At 49.3% G+C, this 23926-nt stretch overlaps 1 protein-coding gene across 2 annotated transcripts in view; it reads left to right on the forward strand.

Annotated features, from left to right (window-relative positions):
• SLC39A11 (solute carrier family 39 member 11) overlaps window positions 1–23926 on the forward strand; it is a 282835-nt gene that overhangs the window by 35686 nt on the left and 223223 nt on the right. For both annotated transcript variants that reach the window (XM_052658095.1, XM_052658096.1), the window contains exon 4: window positions 8608–8766. In XM_052658095.1, coding sequence (XP_052514055.1) covers window positions 8608–8766 — 159 coding nt within the window. The remainder of the gene's footprint in view (window positions 1–8607; window positions 8767–23926) is intronic.

Here is a 23926-nt window from a genome sequence, read left to right on the forward strand (position 1 = left end):
TGGAACCAGTCTGTTGTTCCATGTCCAGTTTTAACTGTTGCTTCTTGACTTGCATACAGATTTCTCAAGAGGCAGGTCAGGTGGTCTGGTATTCCCATCTCTTGAAGACTTTTCCACAGTTTGTTTTGATCCACACAGTCAAAGGCTTTGGCGTAGTCAATAAAGCATAAGTATATGTCTGTCTGGAACTCTCTTGCTTTTTTGATGATCCAGAAGACATTGGCAATTTGATCTCTGGTTCTTCTGCCTTTTCTAAAACCAGCTTGAACATCTGTAAGGTCACATTTCACATACTGTTGAAACCTGTACCATAGATGGGTTTTAAATATTCTTGTGCTTGAAAGGAATCATACAGGGTAGGACTGTGTGTGTGTGTGTGTTTATATACAGGTTTCTTTCACTCAGTATAATGTTTGAGACTCCTCTATGTCATGGTATCAGTAGTTTTTCCTCTTTTTATCGCTAGGGAATATTTCATTTATAAATGGACCGTGGTGGGTTTGTCCATTCTCCTGTGGATGGACATTTGAGTTCGTGCATTTGGGTTTAGGTTGTGACTGAAGCTGCTCTGAACACTCCTGAGTCTTTGTGTGGACATATGTTTTCATTTCTCTTGGGGCAGGTCTCCAGGAGAGGGATCACTGGATCACAGGGTAGATTCTTTTTGAAGCTCCAGTGCTTTTCCCTAGTTTGGAAATTACATACCAGCTGGTAGGCCAGGCTTTTTTCCATTATTTTCATCAGGTGGGTGTGGCTAGCAAGACTGAGGTCACCCAGGCCAGTCTGCCTCAACCAACAACTGTAATTGAAGCTGAATGTAAATGATTATAATTCTGAGCTGTTTGGTATAATTTTGTAAAATTGCGAGAAGGTGGTATATTTTGAGGGTTTTTTTTTTTTTTTTTTTTTTTTTAGATAGAGCCCCCATATGAATTCGATTCATGCCTGAGTCATGACTGAGAATTGACGTGCCGCACTGGAGAGCTGACTCAATGCAAAATTTATGTGCCCCTACCGCGCCCCCCCCCCCCCACCCCGAGCTTCTGCTGGGTGACTCAGTATTGAATGGACATCAGCGACCTCGTTTTGCAGGGTTTCCTGCTGAGTTTTCTTCCCTCCTCGTCCCTCTGCTTGCATTCTGGTCAGCTCTCCACTGCCCCACCTGCCATTGATACTCATCGTATGGTCAGTGAACTCTGTGCAATCATATCCTCCCCCTTTTTTATTAAGAGGGATATTTCGTTTTGTAGCTTGGCTTTTCCTCCAGTCTTTAAACCGTCTTCCCTGTCACAGAAGAAATGCTTAATCGCACCCATCATGCCAGAATATTCTGATGTGTCCCTCAAGACGCTCTTCACAAATTTCACGTATGTTTCCAGAGCTGAAATTGTCCTAAAACGAGCACTTAAGCAGAAATGAAAAGCTTTGCCTGCTGTGGGCTAGGTGTTTAGCTACTGTTTGTGATTATGCTATGCTGGTACCCCTGACACCAGAGGGAAATTAATAGCATTGTATGGATCCCTCTGGCATTTTGAGAAGAAGAATCATAGGAGTTTTGCTTGGTTTGGGGAACTACAGATGGGAAATATGGAATTTTACTCTCAAGCAACATGAGAAACAGCTTGCAAATGTCTGCTGATTTTTTTTTATGTTAAAAAAAATGATCTTATAGCTGATTGTCTGTTGATTTTAAATGTCTTCTCCTCTGCAAGTGCCTTTTGGCCTTGTGAGTTAGGAGCCTTTAACAAAAACACACGGGCCAAGCGGGTGTCTCATTGTCATGCAGGCAACTGTCTGAAAATTCAACTTTTATCCACAGGATCCTCTTCCTGCTTTGGGTTTTCACTGTGAATCAGGGTCTTCTATAATCGAAACATTAAAACTATCATATCATAAATTTATAATATTTACTTATATATTTACATATTTTAAAATTATTTTATCAATTCATTAAAAAAAATTTCCCCTAAGATATGTGCATGTATAGTTTAACAAATCAGATTGTTCTGTGGGGCTTGAAATAAGCAAGTCCGCTGACTGTCCCCACCCCTGATTCCCTCATAGGGATGCCCGAACACCAATTTTAGCAGTTTCCTCAGTTGTTTTGGCTCCACATTTTCAACTGGATGCCTACTCTGACATTTCTTGACTTTTTCAGCTTTAAGAATCTTCCATGATTTCTTGGTGTGGAAGGTGAGGATTTGGTTCTCTTATCCATCCCCACCCCCCCTCCATCCCTGCCATCCTACATAACAGACACTGTATTTTTTAAGGTTAGTTCAGTAGTTCCATAGTCACAGCTTAAAAATGGAATATTGTTCAGCCTTAAAAAAGAATGAAATTCTGACAACATGGACGAACCTTGAAAGCATTGTGCCCAGTGAAAGAAGCCAGACGTGCATGTGAAGTGTCTGTGCGTGGGTATTCAGTAGATCACTTCAGTCACGTTCAGCTCTTTGTGACCCCGTGGACTGTAGCCTGCCAGGCTCCCCTGTCCATGGAGTTCTCCAGACAAGAATACTGGAGTGGGGCCATGCCCTCCTCCAGGGGATCTTCCTGACCCAGGGATTGAACCCACGTCTCCTAAGCCTTCCTCACTGCAGGCAGATTCTTTACTGCTGAGCCACTGGAGAAGCCACATGAAGTGTCCAGATTAAGTAAACTCCGAGAGACAGAGAGTAGCTTAGAGGCCACCAGTGGCTGGAGGGAGACGGGACAGGGAGCTACTGCTTCGTGGTTGCAGAGCTTCTGTTTGGTGAAAAGGTTTTGGAACTTTGGGCTGATGCTTGCCCAACACTGTGAGTGTCGTCAGTGCCCCTGAATTGTCCAGACTTTAAAGAGCACATTTTCTGTTGTATATATTCGACCTTGCAGATAAGTACCTTGGTTAAGAAATAAACAATAGCTTACATTGTTAAGACGGTCAGTGGTATTCACTTATTTCCTTTCTTGTGCAATTTTGGGGTTTTCCAGAGTTGGCAGTGGTCTCCGTTTTTTCCCCTTTGCCTAGTTTTCTGGACACCTGTTGTTAACCCATCACTAGTCTCCCACCGAGAAATGTAGACTCTCCCCCAATGTGCATTTAAACCTCCTGGGCTCTACAGTCTGCCTTTTCCCAGAGCCCTCCAGCCCCTCTTCCCATCTGGGGTCTGGTTCTCTGAGCCTGTTGCAGTGTTGCTCTGATGTCCTTTCTTTTTTTTTTTCCTGGCGCTGCCTGGAGATGCCCTTTATTCCTTTCCCCCCGTCTTGACTTTCTTGTCTCACTGCTTCATCTCATGGAGTAAAGACATCTTTAGTGTCTTTCTGAGAAGGGGCGACAGGGAGGTCAGTCTCCAGCTTCCACAGACGCAGAGCCTGACCTGGGGACCCCCTGTGCGAGGAATCTAGGGAGGACGTGCTCTTTGGGGGAACGGGCCGCTGTCCCTGAGTCCAGGCTCATACAGCGCGCGGGAGGCTGGTAAATCTAGAGACGAGCTGTCGGGGCAAGGAATAGTGACTTTGTTCAGGAAGTTGATGGACGAAGAAGCTGGTGGGCTGGTGTCCCAAAGAACCGTCTTACCCAAATTCAGGCTTCTTTTATACTAAAAGGAGAGTGGGCGTGCATGGCTGTTTCGAACTTCCCGGTGTCAGAATCTGCTGTTCTTTTTTCCGTTTATGTAGGTCAATCACGATGTTCCTATAAACCTCCAAAAACACAAATGTTATTCTCAGTTCTGCAACTTTTTACCTCTCCGTGAGTGGAAAAGTGTTTTAGAGCCAAGGACTTCCCTGGTGGTCCAGGGATTAAGCACCGCCTGCGAGTGCAGGGGACACGGGTTCCCTTCCTGATCTGGAAGATGTCACATGCCGAGGAGCAACTAAACCTGTTTCATCTCAACCCTGAGCCCGCGCACCTTAGGGCCCGTGCTCTGCAACAGAGGAAGCCACCCCAGTGAGAAGCCCACCCACCGCAGCGCAGAGTAGCCTCGGCTCGTTGAAGCTAGAGGAAGCCTGTACGAAGCACTGAAGACCCAGTGCAGCCAAATAAATGAAATAAATACATAGATGAATAAAAAAATAAAAATAAAGATCAGAGCCTTGAGAATGGACTATCCTGTATGTTTCAGGCGACGGGCAATATTCTTACGGCAAAAGCAATAGCACGCAAAGGTAAAGGACAAGAAACAGACCCAGTGAGGCCAGATCTGCTCTTCGCTAGCGCGCTGGTAGCCCATCTCGTCTTTATAAGCAGGGCTGCAGCTGCAGGAGGACCTTCGGTACCCGTCAGCTGGAGTCATGAAGGGGGCTGGTTGGTGACGACTTTTTTAACGACCAAGATGCCCTGCGATAAGTGAATAGATACGTAAAACCAGGGCCCATCCAGACAATGGACTATTATTCAGCGCTAAAAAGAAATGAGCTATCAAGCCATGAAGAGACATGGGAGGCTTGTGCCCGGTGATTACCACCTCCCCTTCACTAGACTGTCCCCTCCAGGCCCTGCTTCTTAGGGGTAATTGAAGGTTAATCAGATACACCACTTCCTGCTTCTGTATCAGCTAGTTAATATGTCACTACGTACAGATTTTTAAAAAAATTGCCTAACATTTAAAGGAGCTTTGCTAGTGTTGACAGTTTCAAGGAAGCTACCCATGTTAAGGGATTATCTTTAAAAAAAAAAAAAAATATATATATATATATATATAGGATTTATCATACAGTCCAGGAATCGCACTCTCTGGTGTTTACCCAAATGAACTGAAGAGTTATGTCCGCACAGAAGCCAGCACACGGATGATTACAGCAGTTTTATTCATAATAGCCAAAATGTGGAAGCAACCAAAATGTCCTGTAATAAGTGAATAGATAAGTAAAACCAGGGCCCATCCAGACAATGGACTATTATTCAGCGCTAAAAAGAAATGAGCTATCAAGCCATGAAGAGACATGGGAGGATCTTAAATGCACTTGACTTAAGTGGAAGAAGCCAGTCTGAAAAGTCTGAATACTGTACAATTTCAACTATAAGGCATTTTGGAAAAGGCAAAACTGTGGAGCCAGTAAAAGGATTAGTGGTTGCCAAAGGTTGCCAGGGAGCCGGAAGAGATGAACAGACGGGACGCAAGAGTTCTTGGGCAGGGGACTACCAGTCCTGATAGCAGAATAATAGGTGCGTGTCTGTGCATTTGCACAAACTCAGAATATACAGCACGGAGAGCGATCGCTAACGTAGACTGTGAACTTCGGGTATAACCATGTGCCAGTGTAGGTTTATCGACTGTAACAAACGTCCCACCCTGGTGTAGGATGTCGATGGTGGAGAGGTTGTGTATACGTGGTGCAGGCAGTACGTGGGAATTCTTTGTACTTTCTGCTCAGTTTTGCTGTGAATATAAAACTGCTCTAAAAAAAAAAAAAGGAACACATGCCTTTATCTGCTGTATTAGTTCCCTGTTGCTGCCGTAACAAAGCACCACCAGCATAGTGGCTTAGAGCGACTCAGACGTGTCAGCCGACAGTACTGGAGATTAGACGTTCAGATTGGTTCTAACTGGGGTGAAATCAAGGCGGCAGCAGGGCTGTGTTCCCGCTGGTGGCTCCTGGGAAGAACCTGTTGCTTTGCCTCCTCCGGGTTCTAGAGCCCACTGACCTTCCTTGTCTCATGACCTTTCCTCCATCTTCGAGTCGGTGGCATGGCCACTTCCCGTCTCTCCTGTCTGACCATCTCTTGTCATCACATCGTCTTTCTGATTCTGACTCATCTTGCTCTCTTGTAACGTTCCTTGTGATGACGTGGGCCCTACCCAGCTGACCCAGGATCATCTCCCCATCTCAGAATCCTTAACCACAGCTGCTGAGTCCCTCTTGCCATGTAAGGTGACATGACAGGTTTTATGGATTAGGAGGTGGTCATCTTTGTTGGGGGGGGCTTCCCAGGTGGCACCGATAGTAAAGAACCTGCCTGCCAATGCAGGTGATGTAAGAGACGTGGGTTCGATCCCTGGGTTGGGAAGATCCCCTGAAGGAGATCATGGCAACCCTCTCCAGTATACTTGCCTGGAGAATCCCACGGACAGAGGAGCCTGGTGGGCTGCAGTCCATAGGGTCGCAAAGAGTAAGACGTGACTGAAGTGACTTAGCATGTATGCACACATCTTTGGGGGAGAAGTGATTATTTTGTTGATCATGTGTGCCCTTTATTCTTTCTTAAATTAATTTATGTTTGTACTGGGTCTTCCTTGCAGCGCACCGGCTTTCTCTAGTGTCAAGCGGGGGCTACTCTCCAGCTGCGGAGCACAGGCTTCTCATTGCAATTCCAGTGGAACCCAGCTCCATCCCAAGACCAATTCTCAGTCGTGTTCCTAGTTGTGGGAGGCAGGGAGACTGGCGAGGAAAAGGAAGGAAGGAAATCCTGGTGGGTTCCAGGTTTGACTGGAGGACAGGGACAGGGGACAGGGATTCTTAAGAAAGGGACCCACCTGAGTCGTCGGAGATGCCTTTCCATGTCCAGCATGCTGGATTCTGGCCAAGCCTCCCTTGAGAGGCATCACCTTTCTGATCTGCGTCTTATCATTTGTCCATGAGAATATTGTGTATTTTTCACATGTAGGGGCAGAAAAAAGATTGGTACCCAGTGATGCCTAGGGATAGAAGGGAGCTTTGACAGAAGAGGTTGGACTTGATGTCGAGAAGGTGACGGGATGCCAAGGCTGGGGAAGTACCCCGGTGACATCGACAGGGATGAGATGTGGGGAGGGACTGGAGTGGTCTTACTGGTGGTGTGGTCTAAGTGGGAGGCCCTGAAACACACAAGGATGGAGGTTGCCAGGCCTGCCTGTGCCGCCTCGGTACTTCTGCGCTGGCCTTCTTCGGTGGGAGCTTACCACAGTGGCAGCTCTAGAGGGCTGTTGAACTCTAAAGCAGGTGAAACAAAGTCTGGGAGAGGGATGAATTAGCCCCCGGCATAGCGGAGGTTCCCACAGGCTTCCTCTGATGCTCCCGTGGGGCTGAACTGATGAGCCACTTTCACTGTTTCTGGGAGTCTAAATGAAGAGACCTGGCTTCAGTTCCTGGGTCGGCAGGATCCCCTGGAGAAGGAAATGGCAACCCACTCCAGTATTCTTGCCTGGAGAATCCCATGGACAGGAGCCTGTCAGACTACAGTCCATGGGGTTGCAAGAGTTGGACTTGACTTAGCGAGTCAACCACCAAATGTAGACAGTGTATTAAAAAGCACAGACATCACTTTGCCAACAAAGGTCTGTATGGTCAAACCTATGATTTTTCCAGTAGTCACGTACAAATGTGAGAATTGGGCCATAAAGAAGGCTAAGTGCCGAAAAATTGATGCTTTCGAATTGTGGACCTGCAGAAGACTCAAGAGTCCCTGGGGCTACAAGGAGATCAAACCAGGCAATCCTAAAGAAAATCAACCCTGAATATTCATTAGAAGGACTGATGCAGAAGCTCCAATACTTTGGTCACCTGATGCGAAGAGCCAACTCCTCGGAAAAGACGCTGATGGTGGGAAAGACTGAAGGCAAAAGGAGAAGAGGGTGACAGAGAATGAGATGGTTGGATGGCATCACTGACTCAGTGAACATGAATTTGAGCAAACTCCGGGAGACAGAGGGGGGCAGAGGAGTCTGGTGAGCTGCAGTCCACGGGTCACAAAGAGTTGGACGTGACTGAGGACCGAACAGCAACAGCTGAGGCAGGTGCGATTTTCTACGGGAGGCGCTAAGATTTTTCCTGGGAGCATCTAGTGCCGACCCAGTGACTGTGTGTGGGTGACGCTCTGCAGAAGAGAAATCATTTTCTTTCCTCACGTATTTGTTCTTTATCGTTGTGTTCATAATACCTGATTCTGTCACTCGGAATGTTATTTTGGAGATGGATGATGCAGATGTGTTTTTCAAGGCAAGGCGGCATTAAGTAATTTTAGAAACCCATTCAGCATTGTACCTCTCAGCGCTGACTGTCATGCGGCTGCAGTGGGTCGTGGGTGTGCTCTAGCCAAGACGTCACGGCCTCTGTAAGGCGGGGGGACAGCTGTGAGTGAGTGTCTAATTCACTAAACACTGGAGAACTTTGGATCCCATTGACTCCACCGAGATTCGAGCCCAACTTCATTTCTCTCCTTTCCCTCTTGTGGTTCCCTTCTCACTGAGGTGGGGATGGTCCTGCTTGGCTCAGTTCCCTGGATCTGCCACTTCCTGGTTCAATGACCTTGGGCAAATGATCTTATTACTTCGAGATTCAATTTCTTTATCTACAAACAGCAGCTATGACAAACCTAGATATCGTATTTAAAAGCAGAGACATCACTTTGCTGACAAAGGTCAGTGTAGTCAAGGCTATGGTTTCTCCAGCAGTCAGGTGTGGATATGAGAGATGATAGCAAACTAGACTCCCTCTTCACAAGGTCCAGATTAAGCTCTCATTTAGCAGTAGATTTCTCATGGCGGCTTTTTGCCTCGGAATAGTTCCCACCTACCACTGAGGATTAAAGGCCTAACCCAGGTGACACTGAAGAGTTCCAGCTGGGTCACAGAGAATTAGGAAAGTCCCCACTGGGAGGGCTTCTGGGGATGGTTTAATGGTTTGCTGCTTTTCACGGCTTTGCAGGTCATGCTGGCGGCTTCCTACTGGTCCCTCCTGGCCCCGGCAGTGGAGATGGCCACGTCCTCCGGCGGCTTCGGTTCCTTGGCCTTTCTCCCCGTGGCCGTCGGCTTCACCCTTGGAGCGGCGTTTGTCTACCTGGCCGACCTCCTGATGCCTCACTGGGTGAGTACCACTCCTCCCTGGGCTCTTGTGTCAGGGCGTGTCCAGCTCCGTGCCATGAACCTACTTCTGTTCAGACTCAGCACCCACGGTTGTGTCTCTGTTAAGTGGCAAACGATGTCGAAATAGATACTTCAAGCCATTCAGAGCTTTTACCTAGAGGGATTGAATTGCGACTGAACAGAAAATAAACTCTCGGTGGTCTGACTCATCAGCCCTTCAGTCGCGTTTTGGTAAGTTCGGATTTTAAATGTCAGATCTCATTAAACATGCGGAGAAAAGCTGGACGTCATTCGCTGCGGCACTGTCTGCAGAATGGACATCGACTGGGGCAAGGGAGTGACCGGGACGCTGGTCCTGCCCCTTAGTGAGCTTATGACGTCACCAGGGAGCTGAGAACACGCTGAACCACCGCAGAAGACCCTCAGCAGAGCATCCCCTCCACGAGCGCTGATTAATAGGAGGGCGAGGTGGGGGGCCGGGCAACAGGGCTCTGGACTGGGCTCGCTTCTGGCACGAACCAGTTTTATGTCCCTTACCCCCAGTTTCCTTTCGTTGACTTGAGGGTTTATGACTCCCTTTAGGGGTCGCCAGGTAATAATTTTAAGAAATCTAAAAATGTTCCAAGGACTTCCCTGATGTTCCAGCAGTTGAGAATCGCCCCTGCCCATGTAGGGGACATGGGTTCGATCCCTGGTCCGGGAGGATCCCACAAGCCTCGGGGCAACTAAGCTCGAGCGCCCCAACTTCTGAAGCCTGCACAGCCTCGAGCCTGTGAGTCCCCCTGCCCCTCAGCTCGCTGCGACTAGAGAGAGTCCGCACAGCCATGAAACCCCAGCTCAGCCAAAAATTCGTGAATTAAAGAAAGTAATAAGGCACCAGAATTTGGGTGAGCCAATGATTTTTTTTCTTTTTTTTTCCCTAAACAGTGCTGGGGGGTTGGCTTTGGGGAGTCAGCTTGTCCTGGCTCACAGAGAAGCCCAGTACACAGAGCATACTCGCTGCGGTCCCTGAGCAGAGAGAGTCAAAGCCAGACCGAGAGATTGTGACCCAGCGCCATCAGCCGAAACCAGCTGGGCTGAAGGGTGGCCATCAGGAAGGACCCAGTGCAGGCACGCGTCACCTTACCAGGCGCTGTGTTTTAACAAGTCCCTGAGGTGGGCAGAAGCCCCCCGAGAGACCTGAGCTGGGGCTTGAATTCTCTGCTCACCCAGGAATGGAGGAGGCATGGGAAGGACCATCCAGGGGAGAGAGTTTCTCTGGGGATCGTGGTGGGCGGGGAGCAGGTCGGGTTCTCTGGAGTCGGCAGGGCTCGTACCCCAGGACGTAGGCTCCCCTTTCCCCACCTGCCTTCTTCCTTCCCCATCGGAGGGAGAGAAGGAAGAGTCTTGGGAGGAACGTGGCCCAGACGCTTGTGAGAAACCGATCACTCTTGATCCGGAGGGACCAGCCTCTGGACCGAACAGCTCATTGTGTGGTGATGTCTGCATGGGAGCTGTGATGTCATCTTGGAGGAAGGACTATGTGTCATTCTCGTTCAATGACAGCTTGAATGGCCATGTCAGGCTTGTGGTCTGCTGCGCCCCCGGACCCTCTGCCTCCTTGTTGTTGGGCACGTCCGCTTGGTAATGGCTCTGGGAGGGTCCTCGGGCTGGATTGCCATACCCTGCTGTCCAGCCCACCCGGGTTCCATGTAACCTTGCCAGTGGAGTGTATTTCTCCTCTACCGGGCAGGAAGACCAGTGGCGTTCACTCCTGGATGGCAAACCGGGGCTGGCACGGCCTCTGCTGGTCTCTTTCTGCCCTTCCTACCCGAGCCCCCCCGAGGCTTCCAAGGCAATATATGGCAGAGGGCTCTTTGTCTCGTGAGGAGTCACCGTTCCCTGGTACTGGGGCGGGGAGGGCGGGGGTGGGGTGGGGGTGTCAGCGTATTTGATCAGCTGCCCGAATGTAGCGGCTTTCTCTGGGCAGTGTAAATAGTCATTTGTTCCATGCGGTGGTACCTTTTTTTTTTTTTTCCTTAACCTTTTGCTTGCTGTTTGCTCTACTGTATGCTTTGAATATAGAGAAGATCCCAGGGGGACGTCTTGGAAAATGAAGCCTGATTGGGGAGTGGTGGGTGAGCACTGAGGGAGAGAATGAAAGGTCTTCAGAAAGGGCGTAAGAACCATGAACGCCCAGGATCTCACTCATTGGCAGAAAGATCAACCTGGCAGGAAGCATCTGTTCTGGGACGTGTTAAGAGAAGTTAGCTCATGCTGTTGATGTGAGAAGGGGAATTTGTCTTGGATGGACTCCTAAACGGATAAGCATTGTTTATAACTCCAGCAGTACCCAAATGCAGACGTGACTCTAAGAGTGGTGCTGGGGAGCTGTCTGTCCGTCTCTCTGAGACGGGCTGGAGGTTCCCCTCGGTCTCACTGTGAATTTGCCAACCAGACCCAGAAAGGGCAGCAGCTCGGACGTAGGGACGATGCGTCTTGGAGTGTGAGTTATTGGGTTTCGACCTTGAGTCTGGCTGGTTGTCAGCAACGACTGAGCAGCCAAGGGGAATACAGTCTTCTAGGGGAGAAAGCGGTGGCCGGAGTTTGGTTTCAGAACACTCACTGCAGTTGGAGTTTAGGAAGCGGGCGTGCCGTGGGGCAATTCCAACTGAGATCTCTTCAGTTGCCTGTTCATCTCCCCTTGCGACAGAGCCTCATGGCTCAACACACGGCCCGGGAGCAGGGCGCAGTTGTAAGAGCAAAAGGCTTTGGCTGCAGGGATGACAGAGGGAGCTCGTCCTGCAAAATGAGTGCCTGGAGGAAGCGGGCCCTGCCTGCAGAAGACCCCACAGCCTCTGCTTTGTCTTCTGGGAGGACCGTGCGTGGAGTTTAGGCGAGAGGGAGCAAGCCAATCCCTGGCAAAACAAGCCGGTGCAGGAGTGCGCTCAGCACAGAGGTGCTTTGAGGGATTCTTTCAGCATTCCCTAAACATATCTTTTTAACTTTTCTAAATTTTTCCTTGGCCCTTTTTTTTTGTTAAGTATTTCCTTGGCTGTGCCACATGGCCTGTGGGATCTTAGTTCCCCGACCAGGGATCGAACCTACATCCCTTGCACTGTGAGTGTGGGGGTCCTAACCACTGGACCCCCAGGGAAGTGCCTGCTGAAGGGATTCTGACATTGACCCATGACGGTCCAAGCACAGGTGCCTCTGCAAGTCCACATGGGAGGTGCCCTCCCTATTTCTTCTTACACATTCAAGACCTGAAAGGTAGCAAGATGGCAGGAAGGAGATGGTTAACTCTGACCTTGTCCTCTAACTCGGCTCCCCTCCATTCAGCCTTTCAGATGTATTTGTCTCCCTTTTGGAGCTTGAGCCCCACATTGCTCATGAAAAGGGCTTTACTCATAATAGCCCGTCAGGTTGAACCCGCTGTGGCCGCATTAATTCCGCTTGTCCAATTGCTCCCTGAAAGGGTGTTTATTTTCCTGCATTTATCTGAGCGTAGAGCGGAGAAGGCGGACACGGTCACCGTTAATGGGAAACGAGCTGACAGAGTTGTACGGAGGCTTTGCCAAATGATGGCTTAATGAGAGGGGAAACGGGTGGGGGTGGCTGAGGAAGGTGGAATCGGCCAGGCCCTGGAGGAGGGCGGTGGTGGTGAGTGCGGCTCAGGCCAGTCAGAGCCCATGGTCCCCCCGGATGGCTCTAGGGAGAAACAGAATGGACCGTGGACAGCTATCTGGAGATGCTGACATTTTTGTGATCTTTGCAGTTTGTGTCTATGTAAAGTTAAGATTGGTGGTGACTGCGAAGACTGCACCTTCAGTGTAAAGCAGAGATTTTTCTACTGGTGGGTGGAGGGGAGGGGAGGAGAGGAGGGTGACTGTGTATCTCCATGGCCTCCTGTCTCTCTTTTTAGTCTTATTAATATTGTATTAATACAACACACAAATCTCATTATAAAAATTAAACAGATTTTTATGTGACAGTCCTTTTTTGCTACAGACTATGTCCTGCTAAAGTTCATGTGTTAAACTTAGTTTCCAGTATGATGGTGTTAGTGGGGCCTTTTGAAGGTGACAAGGTCATGAGGGTGGAGCCCTCGTAAATGGGATTAGTGCCCCAATAAAGCCCCCAGAGAGCTCCCCTCCCCGCCTCTAGCACATCAGGACGTGTGCACACTGTCTATGAGCCAGGAAGTGGGCTCTCTCCAGACACTGAATCTGCTAGCACTTTGCCCTTGGGCTTCTCACCCTATAGAATTGCCAGAAATAAATGTCTGTTGTTTATAAGCCACCTAGTTGATGGTAATTTGTAACAGTAGTCTGAAAAAAAAAAGATAATCTGGTTTTTCCCTGGCAGTCCAGTGGTTAGGACTGTGCTGCTGCAGGGGGGACTGGTGTGATCCCTGGTTGGGGAACTAAAGGGAAAAAAAAGTCAGCCTGAATGGAGTAGGATGCTTCCTTTTTCCTGAACTCTCCCCAGATCTAAGTCAACCATCATCATCAGTTCTAGACTTTTCCCTTTTCTTTTTTTTTTTTCCTTTTGGAAAATGATTTACATTGTATCTTATAAATATTAAGACATAACCACTCCCTCCGATGCTTGTATTGTTGAAGTATGCTTCAGATCAACTGTAAAGCAACCTGCGCGCTGACTCCTGTGTTTAGACGACCCTTCTCTACGTATGTACATGCCCACATACACTTTTGCACAGTTGGAACTGTCTGTGCATCCTCTTCCTGTGTGTTATTTTTAAAATTTGAAATGATTTTCCTTTCCTCGTTTTAGCACCTGGACGGAGACCTTCTGTCTCTGTGCAGCTTGCCGGACCACCTCCCTGCGGCTGAGTAGTTAGATCGCTCTGTGCTTTTGTGTATGTATGTGTGTGTGTGTCCTGGAGGTGTGATTTTTGTTATGTGTTTCCTGAAAAACAAGTAGTAACATACAAGCTGTGATGCCGCCGCTTGCTTTTGCAGCTTTGCTTTCCATCTTGGCAGCCTCCTCTCTGGGAGATGCCTGCTGCCCTGCCCCTTTCTTCCCTGCCTGGGGATCTGACATCCGAAGAGGCTGCCCAGGGACTGCAGGGGACAGGGACGTAGATGCTCCTGTGGGGCAGCGTGGCTGATGCCCCTGGCTGGTCAGGCTCCCAGGTCAGCAAGTGTCAGGGGTACTGCCTTCTCCCCAGGTCCTTCATGAGTCTGTGTCCTGATCCTGTTCAGTTTCCCTTAGTTTTTGCTGTGATGGCACGGAAGATGCCTCTGCTGATAACTTAAATGAGCAGGGTGGGCACATACCTTTTTAAAAAATAATTCTTATTGGAGTGCAGTTGCTTTAGAGTGTCGTGTACAGCGAAGTGAATTGGCTACATGCATACTTAAATCCCTACTCTTTTGGGGTTTCCTTCCCATTCAGGTCCCCACGGAGCACTGCGTTCCCTGAGCTGTACGTGGGTTCTCGTTAGCTGTCAATTTTATACGCAGTATTGCGCATATGTCTAATATGTACTCAGCTGTTGCTGGTGTCAGCTTCCGGTTGCCAGAGTTGCTGTGAGGGACCATGTGTGACAACTATTTGGAAGGGACAGATGCTGCAGGAGGCGAGTATTTTGCCCCAGGAGGGGTGATGGATGTTTTCCTTTCCTTCATAGACTCTCCCTCTTTAGCGTTCTGATTCTCCCTGAATACCTAATGGAGGAGGTGGAGGTGGGGGAGAGTGTCAAGGATCGCTTACAGGAGGAGAAACTGCAGTGGTGTTCCCACTTGTAGAATCGGTTGTCGTTGTTGTCCTTGAGTGGCTAAGTCGTGTCGACTCTTTTGTGACCCTGCAGCCCGCCAAGCTCTTCTGTCCTTGAGATTTCCCAGGCGAGAATAGTGGAGTGGGTTGTCATTTCCTCCTCCAGGGGATCTTCCCAACCCAGGGATTGAACCCACCTCTCCTGCTTGGCAGGTGAATTCTTTACTGCTGAACCACCAGAGAAGATCCCAGAATTCTGGTATCAAAGAAGAAAAGGAGTGAATTTTATGGGTGGAGATGTTGGTTTGGCCAGTTCTTTGAGAGGAAGGAGCTGGATTTTAAAGCCCCTGGAAAAGCTAAAAGAGTGGCGTCTCCCATATCGAGCCCTGGGGATACGTGACAGAAGGTGTATCGGCGATGGTAGGGCGCGGACGCTGGCTCCGAAGGTGTGCTGTGCAGCTCCGGGCCTCTGGCTCCTTTGGTTCTGTGTCTTGGGGCTGGGGGGAGGGGAAGGGATCGTCAGCCGTGTGACTCAGAAGTACACGTTGTCTCTAGAATCACAGCCAGTTCCCTTCAGAGCCTCCCTTCTCCAGTTCCATGGGTAAATAGTAGGTGGACTCACCTTGACCTGAGCAAGACCAGGGTGTTCTGAATTTAATGCAGAAACTGATAGACTGTTGCGGGCCCGATGGCGCGGTCGGTCCCCAGCTGTGAACACAGTCCTTCCAGCATTTGCACACTCTCTCCTGCTTACCCTGCAGAGTGCCGTTTGTGTGTTCTTCACCAGAAAGCTTCCCTGGCCATCCCAGGCGTTGGCACTTCCCACGTCTTGACCCCTCTCTTCCCTGTGGATAGGAGGCCTTCGGGAGGTAGGAATGAGGAATAAATGAATGGATGGAGATACTGAGCGGTAGATGGTGTTAGTCGCTCAGTCGTGTCCGACTCTTTGGGACCCCGTGGACTGTAGCGCCTCTGCCCATGCGATTCTCCAGGCAAGAATGCCGGAGTGGGTTGCCACGCCCTCCTCCAGGGGATCTTCCCGACCCAGGGATTGAACCCAGGTCTCCTGCATTGCAGGCAGATTCTTTACAGTCTGAGCCACCAGGGAAGTCCAATGAATGAATGAATGAAGATATTGGGAAGATCAAATAAGATCATCTTCATGAAATCTCTTTCCAGCCTCAAACTTGAAAACACTTTACAGGGACTTCCTGGTGGTCCAGTGGTTAAGACTCTGGGCTCCCAACCCAGGGGCGGTGATGGTGGTTTAGTCGCTAAGTTGAATGCAGGGGGCCCGGGTTCAGTCCTTGGTCAGGGAACCAGATCCCACATGCTGCAGCCAAGAGTTCACACACAGAAACTAAAGATCTCGAAGACCACAACTGAGGCCCAGCGCAGCCTAATAAATAAATAAATGTTAGATATAGATTTAAAGCGCTTCATAGCCTTGGGTTATTTTCCGGAGGCAGATCTATGCTCCTTGGCAGCTGACCACTTTCTGGGCACCAGAAACACGAGCCACAGATAGTTAAATAGAAAAACTTAATCTGAAGTGTGGGTCTGTTATAGGCTTTCTCATGCTTTGTTTACTTTCTTAATTATGTTTGCTTGAGAATCTAAAGACTTACACTGCCGTTTAGAGTCAACATTTTCTGAGCAATTGGACCAGGAAGTGTGCTCGAGGGTGGGGGTGAGTGGGGAGTGGGTGGGAAAATTGCCTTTGGTGCCTTAGGAAAATACTGATGCCTGGACCTCCCTCAGGAAGCTCTGAGTCATTGTGTCCCAGGCAGGGCCTCGGTCTCTAAATGAAAACATCCCCGTGAAGACTCTGATGTTCAGCCAAGGCTGGTGACCTCTGATTGAGGCAAATTATAACTTGCTTTGATTCAGGTGCTGTTGCTTGGATGGTTCACTGCAATCCAAGTACCTTTTTCTTTCCTTCGGAAGCCAGAGTCTTACTGTTTATTGCAAAGAATTCAGTAAAGAGGGAAGAAGGGCTTCCTGCAGTTGATGGAGGGACGGTCTCAAGATGAAAAGGGAAAAGGGACCTGGCTCTGTGGTTGGTAAACTTGGGGGCACACCAGAGTCACCTGGGAGGCCGAGCAAACGCAGGCGCCCTGGCCCCACCCCAGGCGCTGGAGACGAAGCCGGGGCATCTGCAGCCTGTCTGCTTTTTTTTTCGGAGGGGGTGGCATGTCACTTGGCAATGTGGGATCTTAGTTCCTGACCAGGAATAAAACCCGTGAGCCCTGCACTGGAAGTCCCTGAGGTGTCTGTGTTTTGAAATGGGTCCCCAGGGGCTTTTGATGCTCACCGGAGTGAAGAAATCACAGAACAGTCCAGCAAGATGTGCTGGAGGAGTCTGGGCAAATGTCCTGTGTGAGGGACACAGATGGGAAACCTGGGCGGTGGGATACCCCAGGCCCTCTGTTTCTCATAGTCTCCTTAACAATGTATGCGTATATATATATATATATATATATATATTTACGACAAAGGAACTTACAAGTAGAAACAGACTCACAGACATGGAAAATGACCTTGTGGTTACCAAAGGTAACGGGGGTGGTGAGTCTAGGCGTTCCGGGTCAGCAGACACAAGCTCTTATGTACTCAGTGGGTAGACAGCAGGGTCCTGGTGTATAGCACGGGGAACTGTGTTCTGTATCCAAAGTGAAACCGCAATGGAAAAGAACATGAAACAGAATATGTCTAATGGACTCACTTTGTTGTGCACCTGAAACTCAAACAACCTTGTAAATCAGCTGTACAAAAAATTAATTTTTTATTTGGTAATTGATGTGAAATTCACATAACATAAAGTCAACTGTGTTATGTGTCTGCAGTTAGTTTTGGCTGCACACTGGGGCTTGCCGGATGTTCTCTGACCAGGAATTGAACCCAGGCCGCGGCTGTGAAAGCCTGGAATCCTATCTGCTAGGCCCCCAGGGAACTCCTAAAGTTGGCCATTTTGAAGTGAACCATTCAATGACACTTGGTACCTTCGCAGTTTTGTGTAACTAACGCTGCTATCCAGTTCCAGAACATTTTTCATCCCCCTGCAAAAAGCAAACCCCCATCCCCATTAAGCCGTCACTCCCCACCGCTCCCTCACCCCCAAGCCCTGGTCACCACAAATCTTCCTTCCGTTTCTGTTGATTCACCCATTTTTGGCTATTTTTCTATAAATGCAACCATACAGTATGTGACCTTTTGTGTCTGTTTTTTTTCCCTTTAACCTCAGCATCATGTTTTCAGCTTTCGTCAACGCTGTAGCCAGTGTCAGACCTTGCTCCTTTTTGTGCCTGAATGCTGCTCCATTGCCTGGTTATGTCATGTTGGTTTCCCGTGCATCCACTGCTGGACATTTGGGCTGTCTCCACCTCCGGGCAGTTGTGAAGAGCCCTGCTGTGGATGTGGGGGTACAGGGGCGCAGGATTCGTTTGTGCACTCTAATTCTCAATTCCTGGGGCTGGATATCACGATCTCCATTTAACCAGTTGTTAGGTCATTCCAGGCGGGCAGTGTGGCTAGTGGCTCAGATGACTCCGTTTGCTGGAGACACAAAGCTCTCCGGAGCTCAGCTCTGAATAAGAGGTAGCCAGGGCTTCTCCGGTGGGCATTAGTGGTAAAGGACCTGCCTGCCAGTGCAGGAGGTATAAAGAGACATGGGTTTGATTCCTGGGTTGGGAAGATCCCATGGAGAAGGGAATGGCAGCCCACTCCAGTATTCTTGCCTGGAGAATTCCAGGGACAGAGGAGCCTGACAGGCTATAGTCCATGGGGCTGCAGAGTCTGAGCGCATACGAAATACATTTCTGACTATTTACTCTCCATCCAAAACCCTTTGCGATCTTCCCCTCGGGTCCACGCCATTTTGTCTTTTCTCTTTAACATGAATTTTCCCCAGGGCTGTGCTCCAGGCACCTCCTTACCTCCTTAGCTTCCGCTCAGGCTGGTCTTCTGCCCCCTGAGCCAAGCGTCAGCTGCTGCAGCGGGTTCTCAGGCTGTGCCCATCGTCATCTGAGCTTTTCCTCACGGTCTCCCTCTGCTGGGAACCACTCTCCTCCTTCACGTGTCAGCTGGCCAGTCCTTATTTAGGACCAGAGGCGTCCTTTCCTCCAGATGTGTTCCTGGAGTTCCCATCTGGGTGAAGTGCCCTGCCTCTCTAGAGGTAGCCCTCTCCGCCCAGCCCCTGCCTAGCACTTGCTTCCCTGGTGAACTGTCGGCTCCTTGCGGGCAGTGTCTTGATCTGTCTTGAATCCCCAGCACCTGCCACAGAGCACGTGGCCTGGAGCTGGGGCCTCAGAGCATCATCCGTTTGAGGATGGAGTGAGTGTGTGTTTGATCCCGGAACTCTACTCAACGCTGCATCCTCCCGCTTACACCAGTGCCTGGATCAGGCTGGAAGCTGTGGCCCCGCTAATACCTCCCAACGCAATAGACACTTCCTAAATGTGGGATCACTGAATGAAAAGGAGAATTATATGAACTGTGTGCCTTTACATTTGTGCCTAGCTCCAATACTTTGGTCACCTGATGTGAAGAGCCAACTCATTGGAAAAGATCTGATGCTGGGAAAGATTGTGGGGGAGAAGGGGATGACAGAGGATGAGATGGCTAGATAGCATCACCAGCTCAACGGACATGGATTTGAGCAAATTCCGGGAGATGGTGAAGGACAGGGAAGCCTGGCGTGCTACAGTCCACAGGGTCACAAAGAGTCTGACACAAGTTAGCGACAGAACAACAACAATATGTATATGTGCATATGGGTTTTAAAAAAAGAAAAACCCAGAATGAATTCTAAGTAAAGTCCCTGCAAGGAGAAGGCTGGCTTTGTGAAGAATCAGGTGATCAAATGAGCTAAAACAGGGTCAGCATACTTTTTTAAGAACGACAAGAAAGTAAATATTTTGCACTTTGCAGACCGCATATGGTCTCTGTTGCCTTTTCCTTTCCTCTTCCTTCCTTACAATCCTTTAAAAATGTGAAAAACATCCGTAGCTCACAGGCCTTAAAAGACAGGGCTCTGGCTGCATCTGGAACCCGGGCTGCCGTCTGTGGCCTCTTATTCTCAAGGTCATTCAAGGCCAGGCGCTTTTTAAACTTGGCATTAATGCTCTCATGTTAGATGCATTTATACGCTGGCTTTTTTTCCCTCTATTTGTTAAAATCATATATGTTAACTATAAAAAAACATCTAGAGAATAGAAAAGTTCCGGGAGATAAGAAAAGTCTACTTTTAATCTTGCCACATGGGAGCAGCTATAATTCATGTCTTGGAACATTTGCTTTCTGTATCTTTTCCTGTTGCCTCTTTCTCTGGGTAGGAAATGTCACAAGAATAACTCACAGTCGTGGAACGTGTATCGTGGGCATGCACGTTGCATGCGTCGTCCTGTGTGTGCTCAGTTGCTCAGCCGTGCCCGACTCTTTGCGACCCCATGGACTGTAGCCCACCAGGCTCCTCTGTCCATGGAATTTCCTAGACAAGAATACTGGAGTGGGTTACCATTTCCTTCTCCAGGGGATCTTCCCAATCCAAGGGTTGAACCCTCATCTCCTGCATTGGCAGGCGGATTCTTTACCACTGCACCACCTGGAAACCACGGTAGTCCTGTGGGGTCAGTGGTATTGTTAATTTTATTTGACAGACGAGGAAACTGAGGCTCATTTCTGTGATGTGGATGATGTAGATTCAGAGGGACCCATCTCACTAAGCAGCAAGCCCAGGATGCTCAGGTGGTGATTGAGGTGCATGGGTTGCAAAGGAGCCTTTGTCCCTGGGCCCCTGGGCAGCTGGAATAGTAGGGTACTTCGTTATTGCAGCAAAACACAGCTCATCCTAATCCATACCCTGAACCACTGAGACATGTGGGTACAATCGATGTTAGTTGTATCATGCCATCCAGAGGGCTTCTGTACTCTGGTAGAGATGCCAGAGGCATTTTGGTGGGATGCTGTCTGTTTATGTGTGTGTGTTGTTGATGAAAAATTAATCAGTTGATCTAAGATAGAAATGGAAAATGTTATTTGAGCCAAAAAGAAGATTATAACCCGGGGACGGCATCTCACAAAACTCTGAGAACTGTTTCACCCACTAGAAGTCAAGGCACAGTCATACAAGGTTTTCGAGACAGAGGGCCGCACGTTAGAAAGAAAGAAAGTGAAAGTGTCAGTCGCATCCAACTCTTTTCAACCATATGGACTCTGTCCATGGGTTTCTCCAGGCAAGAAATTATTGACAGTTAACAGTCCAGACCCAAGCGTCATCGTGCTGGGTGATGTGACCTCTTGCAAAATCAAAAAGGAATGTTATCTTTTGAGGAGTTGTCTTGTTGACACTGGGAGAGATTGTCCTTTCTGGTTGAGCAGGTTTTTCTGCCAATGAGGGAGGTTTGGTCAATGTCTAATGCAGGTTCACTGCAGTCATGAAATTAAAAGACGCTCGCTCCTTGGAAGGAAAGCTATGGCCAACCTAGACAGCGTTTTAAAAAGCAGAGACATGACTGCCAACACAGGTCTGTCTAGTCAAAGCTATGGTTTTTCCAGTAGTCATGTACAGATGTGAGAGTTGGACTATAAAGAAAGCTGAGCACCGAAGAATGGATGCTTTCAAATTGTGGTGTTGGAGAAGACTCTTGAGAGTCCCTTGGCCTTCAAGGAGATCCAACCAGACCATCCTCAAGGAAATCAGTCCTGAATACTCATTGAAAGGACTGATGCTGAAGCTGAAAGCTCCAATACTTTGGCCACCTGATGTGAAGAGCTGACTCATTTGTAAAGACCCTGATGCTGGGAAAGATTGAGGGTGGAAGGAGAAGGGGACTTCAGAGGATGAGATGGTTGGATGGCATCACCGACTCAATGCGCTTGAGTTTGAGTGAACTCCGGGAGATAGTGAAGGACAGGGAGGCCTGGCTTGCTGCAGTCCATGGGGTCGCAAAGAGTCGGACACGACTGAGCAACAAGGATGCAGATACGAGACGCAGAGTGGGAGTGGGGGGAGGAAACCCAAGGGCAGAGGACATATGTTTGAGATTTTCTTTTCTTGCCGTAAAATATGATTTTGATTTCACAGCTTCCTCATTGATCAGTTACCTTGTTTGGACTCCCTTGGGAAGCAAAAGAGGACAGAATTAAAAGGGGTGCTTGTCACTGCTTTCAGCTCGCCCCTGAGTTCCACTGTGGAAGGAAAGCAGGTGGGCAGCCGCACACGCCTGTCCCCCAGGACAACGAAGTGTGACGTCCAGGTGAGGCTGAGGTCCTCACTTCCTCAGTCCCAGGGGCTTCGGGTTCTTCTCGGCATGTTTTCACAGTCACCCCTGGGTTTCTCCTCCCCGTCCTCTCCTGACAGCCTTCGGAAAAATAATTGCCTGCTTTGTCTGACACCCGATCCTGACTCTGCTCGCCCCTCCCCATTTTGCCGGGAGGGCTTGCATATCAAATTTCCAGATGGCACAGCGCGTGGCATTTGGAGGAGTCCCAGCAGACTGGCTCCTCAGTGATGCCCAGGCTTCCTCCGATCCAGGATCAGAGTAGCTTAGGGCAGGGCTGGCTGGTAGTGTCTGCGGAAGTGCAAGCTTGTGTTGGGCTCACCTGCTGAGCGAGTTCCGGTTTGGCATCACAGCTGGGGCCGTTCTGGCTTATTTATAGTTCATGATGCTATACTAGAGGATATCCCATAATGGCATTAGGCTTTATGTAGCAGCACAGCATTAGATATATTGCGTCTTCATTCCCTCTAACGCCCCCATGCTGCCCACCGAGGTTGCGTTAAAACTTCTCTTTTGTGTTTGGCCACACCGAGCTTTAGATGAGGTCTTGGTTCCCCAACCAGGGATCGAACTCACACACCCTGCAATGAAAGCATGGAGTCTTAACCACTGGACCCCCAGGGAAGCCCCTACAGCGTCTTTAGAGGCGGTGTGTCGTACAGGATCACGCAGGACCTTTGATCAAATTGCCCTTGATTCATAGGACTGTGCGTCTTGGGGCAGTTGCTTAACCGCTCTGAGCCTTGGTATCCTTATCTGTAAAATGGGTACAATCCTACCTGAGAGTGTGGCTGTGAGGATTAAATAAGTTCCTGTGGAGTACCTAACACAGAGTCTGGCCAGCATACAGTAGGCATTTAATAGATATGAGTTGCATCAACAAATGTGGAAGCTGCTGGGGATACCTTCTTGGTTATGTTTCTTATTGGCATAAATTGTGGGCACAGGCTTAATAAGGCATGTGTGTGTGTTGCTTTTCTGTCTTAATCCCGTCTCTGTGGTTATCGTCACGGAAAATAGATCAGCTCCATTCGCCTCTGTGGACTCCTCTGTGGTCTGGCTTTCCTTGCACCTTCACTGAGATGTTTCAGCAGGGACCACCTCCCCCGCCCCGCCCCGCCCCGCCCCGCCCCGGACTTTTGCTTTCTTTGCGATTGTGCTCTGCGGCTCAGTGATCAGATGAGTTTTTATAACCACAAGGAGGACCCTGAGGCAGCTGCGTGCGTCAGAATCACGGTGCGAGGGGCATCTGGACCCGCGTGCTTCTGTCGACCTTTGCTGCCTCTGTCCTCGGCTGAGTCTGTTCTTCCCTTTTTCTCCTTACCCGCTACGGCCCTGTCCCCACCAAGTCTATTTTCCTTTGCTTCGTTTAGTGCCAGACTTTGGTACCAGTCATTTTGCCGGTGCCGGGGATCAAAAGCCTTATAATTAGATGGGCAAGCAGTGGCAGAGCAGTAGTCGCTATGCTGGAAGAGTGTGAGATGAGAGCCTGGGAACTCAGCGCTCCCAGGGCAGTGCCCGAGGGCTTGCGGGAGTTGGTGCTTGAATTTAGACTTAAAGGTTAAGTTGGAATTCGTCAGGTGGATGGCGTTGACAGGTGGTGGTGGAGTATACATTTCAGACAAGGGAACACTGGGTCTAAAGGTGCACTGCAGGACTTGCCGGGTGGTCCAGGGGTTGAGACTCCACGGTCCTAACACAGAGGGTACAAGTTCAGTTCCCGGCCAGGGAAGATCCTGTGTGCTGTGTTGCGTGACCAAAATAAAGAAAAAGAAAAGAAAGTGCCCTGCAGCCGGCTGACCAGTTCATCGTTTTGTCACGGTACCAGGCGTTATGTATTCATTAGCCATTGCTGCCTAATGACTGCAAGACTTCAGTGACGCTGCAGCATCTGTCAGGACTGATCTCCCAGCTGCCTGTAAACTGACTGGGACATCTCTGCGCGTGTCCGTTGGGCGCACGCCTGCTTCTGCCTCCAGCTTGGAGGGCAGCTGGCCTCGACGGCTTGAAGCTGCAGGACCTCAGGTGGGCAGGCTGACTCTGCTCCCGTATCTCGTCACCTGCTTTGGGTCAGGGCATATCCTTCTCGAAGCCAGGGCAGAACCATAAAAGGAGGGGCAGAAACCAACAGGGCCTGGGAGGGCTGAGGCCCAGAACTGA

This window comes from Budorcas taxicolor, chromosome 19 (genome assembly GCF_023091745.1).
Source record: "Budorcas taxicolor isolate Tak-1 chromosome 19, Takin1.1, whole genome shotgun sequence".
Taxonomy (NCBI): domain Eukaryota; kingdom Metazoa; phylum Chordata; class Mammalia; order Artiodactyla; family Bovidae; genus Budorcas; species Budorcas taxicolor.